Source organism: Lepidochelys olivacea (genome assembly GCF_965140295.1).
Source record: "Lepidochelys olivacea isolate rLepOli2 genome assembly, chromosome: 10".
NCBI lineage: Eukaryota > Metazoa > Chordata > Testudines > Cheloniidae > Lepidochelys > Lepidochelys olivacea.
The window spans coordinates 34,111,847-34,125,611 of record NC_140420.1 but is presented as its reverse complement, the minus strand read 5'-3'; the positions used below and the strand labels follow the sequence as shown (position 1 = coordinate 34,125,611).

Genomic DNA, 13,765 nt, shown 5'->3' with positions numbered 1-13,765 from the left:
GGGCTGGAAGCAAAGATCCCACCTGAGGCCTGACAACTGGCACAGCCAGGCAGTAAGGAAGGTAGGGGCTAGGAAAGGGGGCTCCCCAGGCAGGTGAGTGGCCCCAGGGAGGAAGGGTATGCACTGCCGGACATGCCCCTGGAGATTGATCCTAGGCAGCCTCTGTACTAGACATGGGGCTGGTGCACGATTCAAGCTGCGGGGGACTCTGGCCTGGTGCACTAGCCCCCAGCTTCACGCTGCCACCATTGGGAGCAGGGTGGGGAGAGAAGCGGGCTGGCACCCTCCGCCAGCGGAGGGGTAATCTTGGGTCGGGCAGAGGCAGGGCCAGGTGTGGGGTTAGGTCTCCCGGTCCCGGCGATCCCCGCAGAGCGGTGCACGCTAGGGGGCGGGCTGCCGGCCGGGGGTCACGAAGGTGCTTTCCGCGAGGGGGCGGCGCTGCGGCCTGTTCCCGAGCTCCTGCAGACCGGCCCGGCGCCCAGCAGGGCCCACCCGCGCGGGGAGCCGAGCGCGTCCCGCGTCGCTCCGGCCCACGCAGCCGGGGGAGGCGCCGCTCCTGGGCGGGATGGATCGGCACCGCCCCGGGCTGGGGCTGGCTGAGCCGTTCAGCTTCAGGCCAGCCACTACCCCGGGCCGGGCGGTGTCACGGCCGAGCGAGCCCGCGGGGACCGGATACTGGCCTCCCTAATGCGCCCGGCTCCCGGGCCGTGCCGGACACGGATCTGTGCAGGGGGACTCCCCACAGCGCAGACGCTAGCTGCCGCCTCCATCCCCGCAGCAGCTCTGGCTCCGGGTCCCCTCCCCGGCCGTGCAATGTGCGCCGCGATCGGCCATGCGTCCTCCCCCATGTGCGGAGCTAGCCCTTCCCCTTGCTCCCCTGTGCGGGGCCAGCCCTCCCCCCAGGTGCGGGGCAAGCCCTGTCCCTTCTTCCCCCGTGCGAGGCCATTCCCCCCCCCCCCATGTGTGGAGTCGACCCTGCCTCGTGCATCGCCCCATCTGCAGGGCCAATCCTATCCCCCCGTATTGACCCCTCCCCGTCCGGGGCCAGCCTCCCCCCGCCCGTGCATCCCCCAATGTGGGGCTAGCCCTGCCCCTCCCCCCCATGTGCGGAGACAGCCCTACGCCTCTCTCCCCTTCCCCCGTGCGGGGCTGGCCCTGCCCCTTTCCGCCCCGTGCATTTCCCCCATCCCCCATGTGTGGGGCCGAGCCTGCCTCGTGCATCCCCCCACATGCGCGGGGCCGGCTCTGCCCCTCCCCCGGCCGTGTATCCCCCGCCCCCCGTGGCTGCTCCGGACCCGCTTGCCAAGCTGTCAGCTGATGGGCCGCATCACCCCGTAGTGGCGCAGGGAGCCGGGCAGCCCGGGCGCGGGTGGGGGCGGCGCGGGGGCGCGGGCGGCAGCGGGGTCGCTGCGGGAAGGCGGCGCGGCGCGGCAGGAGGCGTGCGAGGGGGCGGGGGGGGGCCGCGGGGGCGGCGCGGAGGGGGCCGGGGCGGCGGCAAATAGTCCTTTGTTTACATGGGCCGGTGGCTGGCGGAGGCGGCGCCGCCGGGGGAGGGAGCGCTGCGCTCGCACCAGCTGTTTCCCGCCTTGAGCGGCAGAGGCGCGGCGCGCTCAGCTGGGGCCGGCGCCCGCATGGAGTACTTCATGGTGCCCGCGCAGAAGGTGCCCGCGCTGCAGCACTTCAGGAAGTCGGAGAAGGAGGTGATCGGCGGGCTCTGCAGGTGGGTGCCGCCCGCGCGCCCGGGGGGGGGCTCGCGGGGCGCGGGCCGGGCGGCGCGGCTGGCCGGAGCACGTGGGGCCGCGCGCGGGGCTGAAGCCCGGGGCCGCGTGCAGGGCCCGGCGGGCGCACCGCGCCGCCCGGCTGTGGCGCGTCTCCCGCCCCGGGTCGGGGTGCGGGCCGGCCCGCGCGTGCCCTGCCTGCCGGCCGCATGTTGGGGGAGCTTTAAAGGGGGGTGTGTTTACCACGGGGCCTGGCCGTGACTCGGCAGCCCTCCCGCGGGGGGCGGGCCCGCGCGCGCCGGGGCCGCCGGGACATGTAGTGCGGCGGCCGGGGCCCTGTGGGGGATGTAGGCGCCCGGCCACGCTGCCCCGCACAAAGCGGGCCCGGGCCCGGGCCCGGCGGCCGCGTGGGCTGGGTGCCGCGGCGGAGCGAGGAGCCGCCTGCGCCCCGCGGGGGTTGCAGCGCCCCGGCCCACGCGTGCGCGCCCCACGGCGCGTGCAGCAGCTGGCAGGGGCGGGCCCAACCGCCGCTCGCCACAGGCTGCGGGGAAGGAGCGGGCCCGGCCCAGCGCCCTGGCCATGTGGCCGCTCCGGCCGCCAGTGCTGGGCAGGTGCCTTCGGCGGCCCCTGCTCTCTGCCTGGAGAGCTGGTTACAGCCCGGGCCTTCGCCCCGAACGCGCCTGGAGCCGCGTGCGGGCTGCACGTGGAGATGCACTCCCTGCTGGACCTGGGCCACAGCGCGCGGGCAGCTGGCAGCACCGCTGTGCGCGGCCGGGAGAGCCTGTCGGCGCCTCCTGGGGGGCAGGAATGAAACCTCGAAGCTGGTGTCTCTCCCCACCCCGGGGGAAAATTAATGCCCCTTGTATGTTTGGACGTTGGAGATCCACTGTTGGGTGACTAAGTTAAACAGCACCGCTGTGGCCAGAGCAACGTGTTAAGTTAGCACATACAGCAGGGGAAACACTCAGTGCCTGCAGAAAGATGTTTCATTTACAAATTGGGGATATGCAAATTGCCAGCTGTATGGATACCTAAAGGTCTAAACGGATGTGCTAAGTAAGGCTCCAGAAAGTCCCTTTCATCATCTTCTTTCATACTCTTACCCATCGTAGTGGCCTAGAGGGATTTACTGTATAGAAAGAGTTGGAGTCTTACACTTGTGTGCTAATCTTCAGAATGAAAACTGGGAGGGAAGTAGCAAGAATACAAAAATGCTGTAACTAACTTGGATCCATTTACAAAGGGGGACCTGCTGTTGAGCAGCCTGCATGAGAAGGAAATTGTCCTTTGTGGTATTGTATTAATATTAATGAGGATCACAATTTGGTGTAGTCTTTATGCCATATGGAATTGCTTTGTACTTTAGCATAAACTAATACATATATATTTTAAAAAGTGCTTTCAGGGTATTCTCTTAATTGTGGGAGCAGCACTAAAAGTTCCTCTCTGCCTACAGTATGGTGGCTTTATTTGAAATGTCTCTCAGCTGGCCTATTTCCTACTCAAATATCGGTCCTGGACAAGTGGTGATGGCTGTCTTTTTAGTTAACCGCAGCGGAGATTATAACCTGTGTTTGAAGGCCTGCCCCACGGCGTGCCACCAGCAGTATTCTTTCTGTGGCTCATTAAGCTCTCTAGAAATTTAGGATAGGAAAAAGAGGAATCCTTCCATAAGCACCTTGAAGCTGTATTAATCTAGAACAGTGGTTCTCGACCAGGAGTGCAGGGGCTGCGAGCAGGTTTCAGGGATGCGTCAAGTAGGACCAGTGTTAGACTTGTTGGGGCCCAGGGCAGAAAGCCTTAAGCCCTGCTGTGCAGGGCTGAAGCCCAGAGCCCGCCACCTGGGGCTGAAGCAGAAGCCTGAGCAACTGTGGGGGGGCCCAGTGGCAATTGCTCAGCATGCTACCCCTTAACACCAGTCCTGGCTTTTCTATGTAGAGAATAGTTGTGGCACAGGTGAGCCATGGAGTTTTTATAGCATGTGGCGGGGACCTCAGGAAGAAAAAGGTTAAGAACCCCTGATCTAGAATATCATGCTTGAAAGGGCACTGACCATTATTCTGGGTAGAATTTTACGGAACAATGTATTCACTCGTCCCCTTTGAAGCTTGAGAATAAAATCTGCATCTTTTCAGTTTCACACACACTGGATAGTTACAGGATAGTTGCCCACGGGGGGTGTTTTCTGAATTTTATTTTTTATTGTTGGGGTGGGGGAAGCACTGAGATGCATTTGTTTTAGATTAATCCACCACAATTTATGTGAGAGAACAGGTTTGTATCTTTGCTTTCACTTGGTGATTGGAAAGTTTTCCACTTGCCACTAGGATGACATTAACATCTTGGACCAGAGGTGGGCAAATTAGGGCCTGTGGGCCACATCAAGCCTGCGGGACCGTCTTGCCTGGCCCCTGAGCACCTGGCCGGGGAGGCTAGCGTCTGGCCGCTCCCCAGCCGCGCTGCCGCTGTACCTCCAGCGCTCTGGCCAGTTGGGCAGCACGGGTGGCATGGCTGGCTCCGGTGGGGCTGTGAGCTCCTGCTGCTCTGAGCAGCATGGTAAGGGGGCAGGGAGCAGTGGGGTTGGATAAGAGCCAGGGGGTCCTGGAGGGCAGTCAGGGGACAGGGAGCAGGGGGTGGTTGGATAGGTGTAGGAGTCTTGGGGGATCTGTCGGGGGCGGGGATAAGGGTCGGGGCAGTCGGGATGGGGAACGGGGGGGTTGGATGGGGGTGGAGTCCCAGGGGACCTGTCAGGGCTGGGGTGTGGATAAGGGTCGGGGGGAAATCAGGACAGGGAGCGGGGGGGGTTGGGTGGGGTCCTAGGGGGGTGGTTAGGGGTGGGGGTCCTGGGGAGGGCAGGGTACAAGGAGCAGGGGGGTTGGATGGGTCAGAGGTTCTGAGGGGGGCAGTCAGGGGGTGGGAGGGGGCGGGGACCAGGCTGTATGGGGAGACACAGCCTTCCCTACCCGGCCCTCCATACAGTTTTGCAACCCCAATGTGGCCATTGGGCCAAAAAGTTTGTCCACCCCTGTCTTAGACTGTAAGGGGATGACTTCCCATAGTCTCTTTCACTGCTGAAGGAGAAGATGAAGTTCTGCTTCAACACCCAGAATGCTGTAGGAAGGCTGTATCCCTAGAGTTCTTTGGAGTATCGTGGGTTTGTAGAAACCCTGTGATCACTTTCTGTAGGAATTTCATTTTATTCTTAGACTTCTTATTGGTTTGGGTACACTTCTGCAGGAACAACTAGCACAGGTGAAAGTGAACCTGTTTTCAAATATCACCTTCATACTGATGAACAAGTCATTGGTATACAGGCTGGAAGACTGACTACTGCTTACGTCTCCATATCTTCAGTGTCTGTAGACTGGTTTATTGATTGAGTGAGTCTCACACTAAGTATATAACTTCAAGAATCTCCTATGAGAATTGCTTTTTGTTTAGACTGACTTGTCTCCTTCAGCTGTTTCATAGCAGCTTTATTCTGCTTAATAACTAGCCTGTGTTTGTTCTTCACTTGGAAGATACCTGCATGCTAAGTGTGGCTATTTAATTTATTCCCAATAAATGAGAGCTGAAGTTACAGAGACATGGATGGGGAGAACCAACATCCGTTGGTGAGAGAAACAAGCTTTTGCGCTTATTCAGAGCTCATCTTCGGGTCTGGGTGAAGTTACAGATATTTCGTGATGCTGCCATAGAATCCCCTAATGCTGTGCTGCAAATTCTAGTCCAAGACTGAGTATGTCAACACTGGTTTATGTTAGTTTCCTCTGTCCTGTAAATGAAACCTGGGGCAGAAGTATCAGGAACCCCAAGGCAGAACTGGTCCTTTGTCAGAGACTTAGTGCAATTGGTACTCTTCTGATCCAGCAGATTGGAGCCTGGTACAGTGCAGGCAGGTTCTAGGCAAGCTTCTTCCTGCCTAGCTGTATGAAAGAATCTTGCTTCTCCTCTGCAGTGTCCCACCCTGCGCTGGATCTTTTTTGAGTCGAGACTGAGTCGTATTGAATTGTATTTTGGTGTGTTTGTGCATATGGGGAAAGGCCTATGAATAAAAGTCTGAAGGGACAAGCATGAAAATCCATTGAACTCACTTTATTTGTGAGCAACGTCTAAATCTGCCCTCTAGCCTCCTAAGGTAAAAGATCAAGGTACTAACTCCCACTGTCGTATTTAATCCATCAGGCTAGCTTCTAAATGCATTTTTCTCTGTTTAGTTCTGTCACTTTTTAAGTCTTTCACCAGGAAGAACAGTTGTGGGGGAAGGTTATGAGAGGTCCCCTGATGAGGAAATGGGTTCTTCCTCTTTCTTTCTTCTTAAGAACCTCTGCTTCCTAGATGGCCCTCTTGAGCCACCTTTGTCTAATTTCCCCATGGGCCAAAGGTTTAGACTATCCCAGACACAAATAGCAGCTGGGGCTCATAGCTGTTCTCAAAAGAAAGCCGTAGCGGCCACATGCGAGACCTGAGGGTTTCACTTACCAAAAAAAAAAAAGTAAGCATGTACAGTCTGCTCTATCTTTAATATGGGGATGATGCTCAGAAAGGCTACAGGCCCACCTCAGGCCAGAATGGAGCAGATCACTGCCCCGTTAAAGATGAGGATGGCTTGGGATTTTTAGTATAGAACAGTTGGATGAGTGGGTCTTGTTTCGGCCAACCCTGGGTTGGTCTTCTGGCTTGTGGGCACAGACCAGGGTATTTCTGGACGGATCCAGCTGGAATTTGTGGGATCACTGATTGGTTTTGTGAGGATGCAGGGTAGGAAAGAGTTAACCTCAATATATGGGCCAGAGCAGCCTTCTCGATGGTCCTGCCAGCACCTGCACTGGAGTCATGCTTGCCCCATGAAGCCCTGCTATCCACCTTTGGTATCCCTACAGAACTGCAGGGCCAGAGCCGATCTGCAAGATTGTTGTTTGTCTTGAGCGGTGAAGTGGCCTTGGAATTAGCAGTGAGAGACTGTCTTGTCTTCAGATCCTTCTGAATATATTTGTTGAATAGTCACATGTGCTTTCATCTGTGTTTTCACTTGTGCTTTCACTCTCGCTGTGTGACCAATAGCACAATGGGGTTCCACATTCAGTGACAGCGGAGTAAGAAGGTATTTCCCCTAATTGTCAGGCTGTGAACTCAGTATGGGCTCGGAGAGACAGGCTGGGTTCCTTTTTGCCCATCTTCCCCAATAACCAAGGCACTGCCAGATGTACGGCGCTGAACCATACTTGTGCAATCCCATTGCCTTCACTAGGGTTGCTCAGGAAAAGTTAAAGGAGGAATTTTGGCTCAGCAGTTGATTTAGTTAAGAAACCTGGTGTTCAAGACTGAATAGAGCAGACCTGTGCTCGCTGCGCTAATGCGAGCCAGAATGTACTTTAGGGGACCCTGAATATACATGGGCACAGGTCTGACAACTGCTCTTCGGAACAGAACTGTGCTTTAATATCGCACTCTTGTGGCGTGAACCCCAGTCTCTGTTCTCTTGTTGCTCCTCCCTTGGGGCTCTGGCTTTCAGAGCCTTCTGTTTCCTGGGGTGGTAAGAACGTGTCATTTATATAATGGCGAACCCTTGTCCAGGGGCTTTGCTCTTTTTTTCTTTCCTGTCACCTTGGCTGTGACGTGATGAACTTGTGGGTGCTGCCCTGAAGTTCAGCAGCTTTTTTATGACTTGACACTACTGACTACTGACTACACCCTTAGAAATTGAACTTCAGCCCACAAAAGGAGGAGAAGGTTGAGAGGTCAGGCTGAGTCTCTGGCCCTGTTGTGCCCAGGTGCTGGCTCATACCTGGTGTATTGGATCGCCCCCATTAGCCCATTTTGCACTTCTGTTGTATAACATGAACGAAAATGGGCAAATAAACTGTAAATCTCCATTTGCAATGTCAAGCAATGTGATCTTTCTTCGCTCTAGGAAACAGTCACTAGTCTTTAATACTTTGCATTTGTATAGCTTCTTCTGTCTGAGGCTCTCCTCGCACTTGCAGTGTCTTCCCTTTCTGGTTGTCTTTGCAGGTTGATTGTAGTGTACTTGACACAGCTGGCCAGGACTGGTGCCTGCAAGACACATCAGGGTAGTTAACAGAGAGGAAAGTGGCTGATAGGGTGAGTTAATACGGAATCTCTCAGGCTGAGATCTTGCTGGCTGTTAACAAGTGACAGTGGATAGCAGGTGGCTGGAAGCGCAATTTTCATTGTTCCTGAATTCCACTATGACTTTAGTAACTGAATTCTCATGCAGTCTTGGCTATTGTACATACATAATGGAATAGTTCATATCCTTAGAAAGCTGCTTTCTATGTCTAATTCTTGATATAGCGGCTACTAACATCATGATTGGAAAATACATGAAATATAAGATAGTAATCAGAAAGACGTGGTCTGTGGTTTTTTTTTTTTTTAAAGGCATGCATCTCATAGCTGGTCAGGGCTAGAAACCACCTCTTTAGCATTGTTAAGTAGCATTCCCAGCTCTCCAATGGCCTAAAGCTTTTCGGTGATTTGCAAGGTATGTGACCTTTGAAATTGCCAATAGTCTTTCCTAAAGTATTGTCTCTGTCAGTGGGCCAGGATTGCTATTCCAAGGCCTGGCACATGAATCAGTCTCCTGTTGCTCTGCGACATGGGCCACATGTGTAGGTTTGTTATGAGGATGAGGCTGCTGGTCGTGCATTGCATAGAAGGCATGGAGGGATAGATCCAGAACTGGGGGTACTGTGTAAACACTGCTTCACCTTGTTGTGGAGTTCAACGTTTGGTTTTAATAAAATCTATTCTGTGTTAGCATTAAGCCATCTGGTTCTCTTTTCTTCTCCTGGGCCTCAAAAATGCCCTCTGTTGAGGAATAATCTGGACTAGGAATATGGGTTGGCATGGTTTTAAACACTAGTGTAGACAGAGTTTAAAAACTTGTGAGCTGGTCATGGTCAAGCCCAGGTTCCCCTGCAGGACTGACCACAATGTTTCTTCCTCCCTCTCTTCCTCCAACTAGCTGCTTGGTGGCGTTTGGTGTGGGAAGTGTTTTCCTGGCCAGTCTGCCAGATCACTCGGGAACGGAACGCGCAGCAGAGGCAGCAGGAAGCAGGCAGGAGCCGTGGCTTTGGGTGGGGTGGGGGCTGCCTCTGCTGGGAGTGATCATCTGGAAGCCATCAGCAAGAGGGGGAGGGGGCCTCTCATCCGATTCTACCAGGGCCACACACACAGGCTGGCCCTGCAGGGACCTCAGCTTAGATGCTTGGCTCTTTCTTACCATGGAGAAGTTGCGGGGGGTGGGGGGGTGGTGAGTAACCAGAGGCCCTTGCTGCAGCTCACCAGCTCTCTCAATCTTTTAATCCTCCCTCTTCCCTGCCCAGCCCTGCACCTTTCACAGCCCTCAAACACATCCTGGAGGAGTTGTGACTCCTCAGCTGCTGCAGTGACCAGCTCAGGGCCAGGCTCTGCTCCGCTGGTACCGGAGGGTCCCTTTACCTTGGTCTTGCTTAGCACCTTTGAACTGAAGGATTCCAAAGACTCTTCCCATCTCTCTGTATTGGAGTCATTGTGTCCAGTGGTGAAATGGAGCCCCGCAGGGACTGAACCTAGCAATTTCGTAGTGCAGGTAACCAGTCCGCAACAGGGTATGACAGCAAGGAGAGGCCACTGTGTCCAATTGAAAGTGAATTGGTTGTTCAGTGAAGTAGAATGCAATGACCAAGTTAGAAGTTGGGCAGACTGCTGGGGCTGATGCCTTGTCTTACAAGAGGTACCCTGGGCTCTGATGAATACGTACGTCTAGGCCCTCCGTACTAAGCCTCATCTGAAAGATGCAGTGTCCCTAGTCTCATGCTGGGGCATTGGGTCTTTTTAATATTAATTCAAGGAGTAGTACCACCTACTGCATCACCACTTTCTTCAGCACCTTGGATTTTCTTTAGTGGCCTCCTAGCCAAGCTTTGTTCTGCTCTGATCCTGCATAATTCTGGAGGTTGCAGGAGATCTCAGCCTGCGGTGGTGTGGCTGTGGAATGAGAGTTGGGGAGCAGGCAGTCTTTGAATCACACCTGCTTGCAGTGAGGGTGGGGAAACTCCTCTTCTCCCCCATCCCTCAAAAACAAGATGGTGTGAAAGGTCTTTGGGCTCAAATAAACTGTTGTCATTAATAGGAGCAGAGTCCCAAAGCAGTTAGTCTCTCAGTTTGGAAAGCTGATTGCTCCCCCAACCACTGGAATGGTGTGATGTCCCTCCCAGGTGTGGTTCCCATTCCTAGCTCTTCTCTCACCTCTGCCCTAAAATCACCTGGATGCTGCTCTGTCCTTCAGGGGCAGCAGCACCTTGTCCTCTACCTCTTCTGGGCAGAAAGTGCTTTATGTAGGAAGTATGAGGCTGATGGGGCCTGGTAAGTTTCTGCCAGCACAGTGGCCCAAGAGGGAGTGACTGACATTGACTAGGTTTCTGTCCTTCCTTTGGGAGGATCAGCACCATCTTTACCCCCAGGACTGTCCCATGTAGCAGATCTTAAAATGCAAGGTCCCAGCAATCCCTGAATTTAAATACCCGGAAAAGGACGTAGGGAGTGAGTTTGGATTAGCCGCAATTCCACAGACGCCTCCAAATTCTCATGAAAATGACCCCCGCCCAACTCCAGGTGTAGGTGTGATCTCAGGTTGTGATCACTGCCTGGAAAAAGGACTGTAGATCTGTAGCTTGAGGTGAAGTGCAGGAACGGCTGCTCCTCCATCTCAGGAGAATAATCTTTTGTTTGGTTCCCTGAAAGTTTCTTTGACTACCAATCTGGTCCTTGCAAAACAGGTAGCATCTGGGAAGAGCACCCTCTGGGGCTCTATCCTGTAATGTAGTATATCATGGTAAAAAGACAGGTTTCAGAATAACAGCCGTGTTAGTCTGAATTTGCAAAAAGAAAAGGAGTACTTGTGGCACCTTAGAGACTCACCAATTTATTTGAGCATAAGCTTTCGTGAGCTTATGATGCATCCGATGAAGTGAGCTGTAGCTCACGAAAGCTTATGCTCAAATAAATTGGTGAGTCTCTAAGGTGCCACAAGTACTCCTTTTCTTTATGGTAAAAAGAGTGAACCTTCATCTTCAGGTTTGGAGTGGGCATTGCCTGTCCTCTTGAGCATTGCCTGTCCCAGCTAACCCTCTGTCTCCCTCTCAGCCTGGCCAACATCCCACTGACCCCAGAGACCCAGCGGGACCAGGAGCGGCGGATACGCAGAGAAATTGCGAACAGCAACGAGCGAAGGCGGATGCAGAGCATCAATGCTGGCTTCCAGTCTCTGAAAACCCTCATTCCACACACAGACGGGGAGAAGCTCAGTAAGGTGAGGGGGAGTCTGTGTCTGTATGGCTGTGAGGGTGTGCACGTGTTCCAGGGTGGGTGTCCAGATTCTGTCTGAGCTGCCAGGATCCTCTAGCTATTAACTTGTTGCTGGCCCATTGCTTTGTAGCAGTGACATTCTGTCATTAAGTAACTCAATCTCCCAACCATGTGAATCTAAAAAAATCTCCTAAGTAAAATAAGCTCACACAGAAAACTTCAGCTTGTAGTTAAGGTTGCTCCTGTGATTATGTAATGAGACGACGAACTTGAGGGGGGCGGGGGGAAGGTAGCGTGAGCACTGAAATTATAGCGAAGGTAAGTAATATAGAAGTTCCCTTAGCCTTGCAATTCATAGACTACACTAGTGATATGTTAAGAGTGTGTAGACGTGTTGTAGAGCAAATATGCACGTTGCATTTTTCATGTCAAACCAATGAGTGGCGTGGCAAGATAACTAGAAAATTTAGCAAAAAGAAAAGGAGTACTTGTGGCACCTTAGAGACTAACAAATTTATTTGAGCATAAGCTTTCGTGAGCAGCTTATGCTCAAATTTGTTAGTCTCTAAGGTGCCACAAGTACTCCTTTTCTTTTTGCAGATACAGACTAACACGGCTGCTACTCTGAAACCTAGAATATTTAGGTAAATTACTGTCACTGGCCACTTCCCTGCTCTTTAGTGAGTAGGGATTGTAAAACTGATGGTCTTGTTGCCTCATATAAGGCTGTTACCAGTGAAGCAATTTTACCTGTGCTAGTAGAATGTTCTGTGTGGGGAATTCCTGGGGCACGCACCTGTGATGTGCCTTAAATACCCAGGACATTGAAACAATCAGGATGGCATAAACATGGAACACTCTGTGTGCATACGTTGGTGCTAGGTCCCGGAGCGCTGCTTCTGTCCTGAGCAATTCCTCCCAGGAGTTCCAGAGCAGGGAGTGGTGGTGGTGGTGACAAGACTAGTTCATACATTTGGGGGGGGTTAGAAGTATCTTAAACCCTAGAGAGCTGAGAGCCCTTTCCCATCTCCTGCAAGACTTAGGAGTGCTGCAGGAGACAAGGAGCAGAGTCTCTTATCTTTAAGAGTTCCTGGACTTTGCAGGACAGGATTCTTTTGCCAGTGAGCCCCTTACAGCTTCTTGCGAGCAAACTGGCTTCCGATGAAGCACATCACAGCCTAGGCACGCAGCCAGTTAGGCACTGAAGCACTTAGTTTCTACTAATATAAGACCAAGGAGCCCAGCAGGGCTTAGGTGCTCCTAGATCTCAGTGTTGCTAAAGTTCCCCATGTTGTTGTCTGGGCTACCTGGCTTGCTCTGTTCCCTCTTGGCTTTCCTGGAGCATATAAAGTTGTGGCAAACAGTGCTAGTAACTTTGGTCTTTGCAGCTGCTATTTATGGATGCTGCTGTGAATGTCTCGTGTAGAGCCACAGCTTGCTATGACTTTCCTTTTGCACCGGAAATGTCTTTTAAAATCGCAGGCATCTGAACAGCCCTGCTATTCAAAAAGAATTGAACCCCTTCGGATTGTGAAATGACTCCTGTGACTTACATGGAGCCCTGCAGCCCACCCTACATATCCCCTCGGTGTGAGAATGTTTGTCACATGTTTGCTCTCATCCTTATGCAGGGCTGTAAATGCTGCTCCTGCCGAGCTAACTAGGCAGCTGCTAATGATGCTTCCAGAAAGGAAACATGTTGGTGGTTTGGGGCTGGGGGTATGTGTGTGTGAAGTTCTCTGCTTATTGGTGCAGCATGGGCAGCAGCAGGGTGGGCATCTGCCATGTTGCCCTGCCATTGTGCTTAGCTGACCTGGAGAGAATGCCCTCTCAATGGAGGAGAGGGGACTTGAAGTCTCATTCAGTTCTTCTCAGACTGAGATCAAAGGGGCCGGTTAGTGCCTCATACACTGGTAGATTTTGTAACACAGAAACTTGTACGCTAGGAATTGAGCTGAGACCAAGCAACTTGCATCGCAGGCCACCAAGTAACTCTCAGATGCTAACCCCTGGCTCTTTGGGGCATAGGCTCTGGGGCTTCCAGGAGGTGCTGTGGGTGGTCTAGGAGGCTGGTGTTGGCATGGCCCATTGGCAGAGTGCTAGGAGCAGCTGTAAAGGCAGGTCCAGAACAAGTTGGGGTTCCAGCTGGGGAAGGAGGTGGCTCATGGCTACCACCAGTGCACTGAGGGCCAAGGTACATTTCATTGTCTGGGGGAGCTCCTTTTATCACTTCACAAGTACGGAGGAGTCTTTCTGGTCAGGGGTTGAGTGGGGAACACTTATGGCTTAGGGGCCTGGGAGGCAGATGACTGGGGGCTCATCTTCACGGGGAGCTACTACACTGATGGGATAGTTAATCTGGGAGTAGTGGCAGTTTGTCTCCTACCCCTAGTCGCCATTTGGTGCAAGGACTCCAGCTGTCTGACAGATCCTTTTTGGAAGGGGTACAGGAACAAATCTCCAGTTATATTTGTTGGTTGCGGGGGAATATCGAGGGGTGGGGGGCATGAGAGGGGAGATGATGACACACTGACCTTCCTGTGCCACTAACCCTCTTTGCTGGTTCTCCCAAGGCGGCGATTCTCCAGCAAACAGCTGAATACATCTTCTCCCTGGAGCAGGAGAAGACTCGGTTACTGCAGCAGAACACACAGCTCAAGCGGTTCATCCAGGTAGTACAACTGCTGCTTTTCTCTCTGCTATTCCCCTTTCCGACCTCTCTGCCAGGAAAG

The 13,765-nt window shown here is 53.4% G+C and overlaps 1 protein-coding gene across 3 annotated transcripts in view; it reads left to right on the top strand.

Moving 5' to 3' along the window:
* Positions 1 to 1,518: 1,518 nt before the first annotated feature.
* Positions 1,519 to 13,765, top strand: part of TFAP4 (transcription factor AP-4) — a 37,826-nt gene continuing 25,579 nt past the window's right edge. For 2 of the 3 annotated variants that reach the window (XM_084640416.1, XM_084640414.1), the window contains exons 1-3: positions 1,520 to 1,720; positions 10,872 to 11,037; positions 13,607 to 13,705. In XM_084640416.1, coding sequence (XP_084496542.1) covers positions 1,632 to 1,720; positions 10,872 to 11,037; positions 13,607 to 13,705 — 354 coding nt within the window. In that variant the 5' untranslated portion in view covers positions 1,520 to 1,631. Of the gene's footprint in view, positions 1,721 to 10,871; positions 11,038 to 13,606; positions 13,706 to 13,765 lie in introns of all 3 variants that reach the window. The other variant, XM_084640415.1, reaches the window with a different exon arrangement.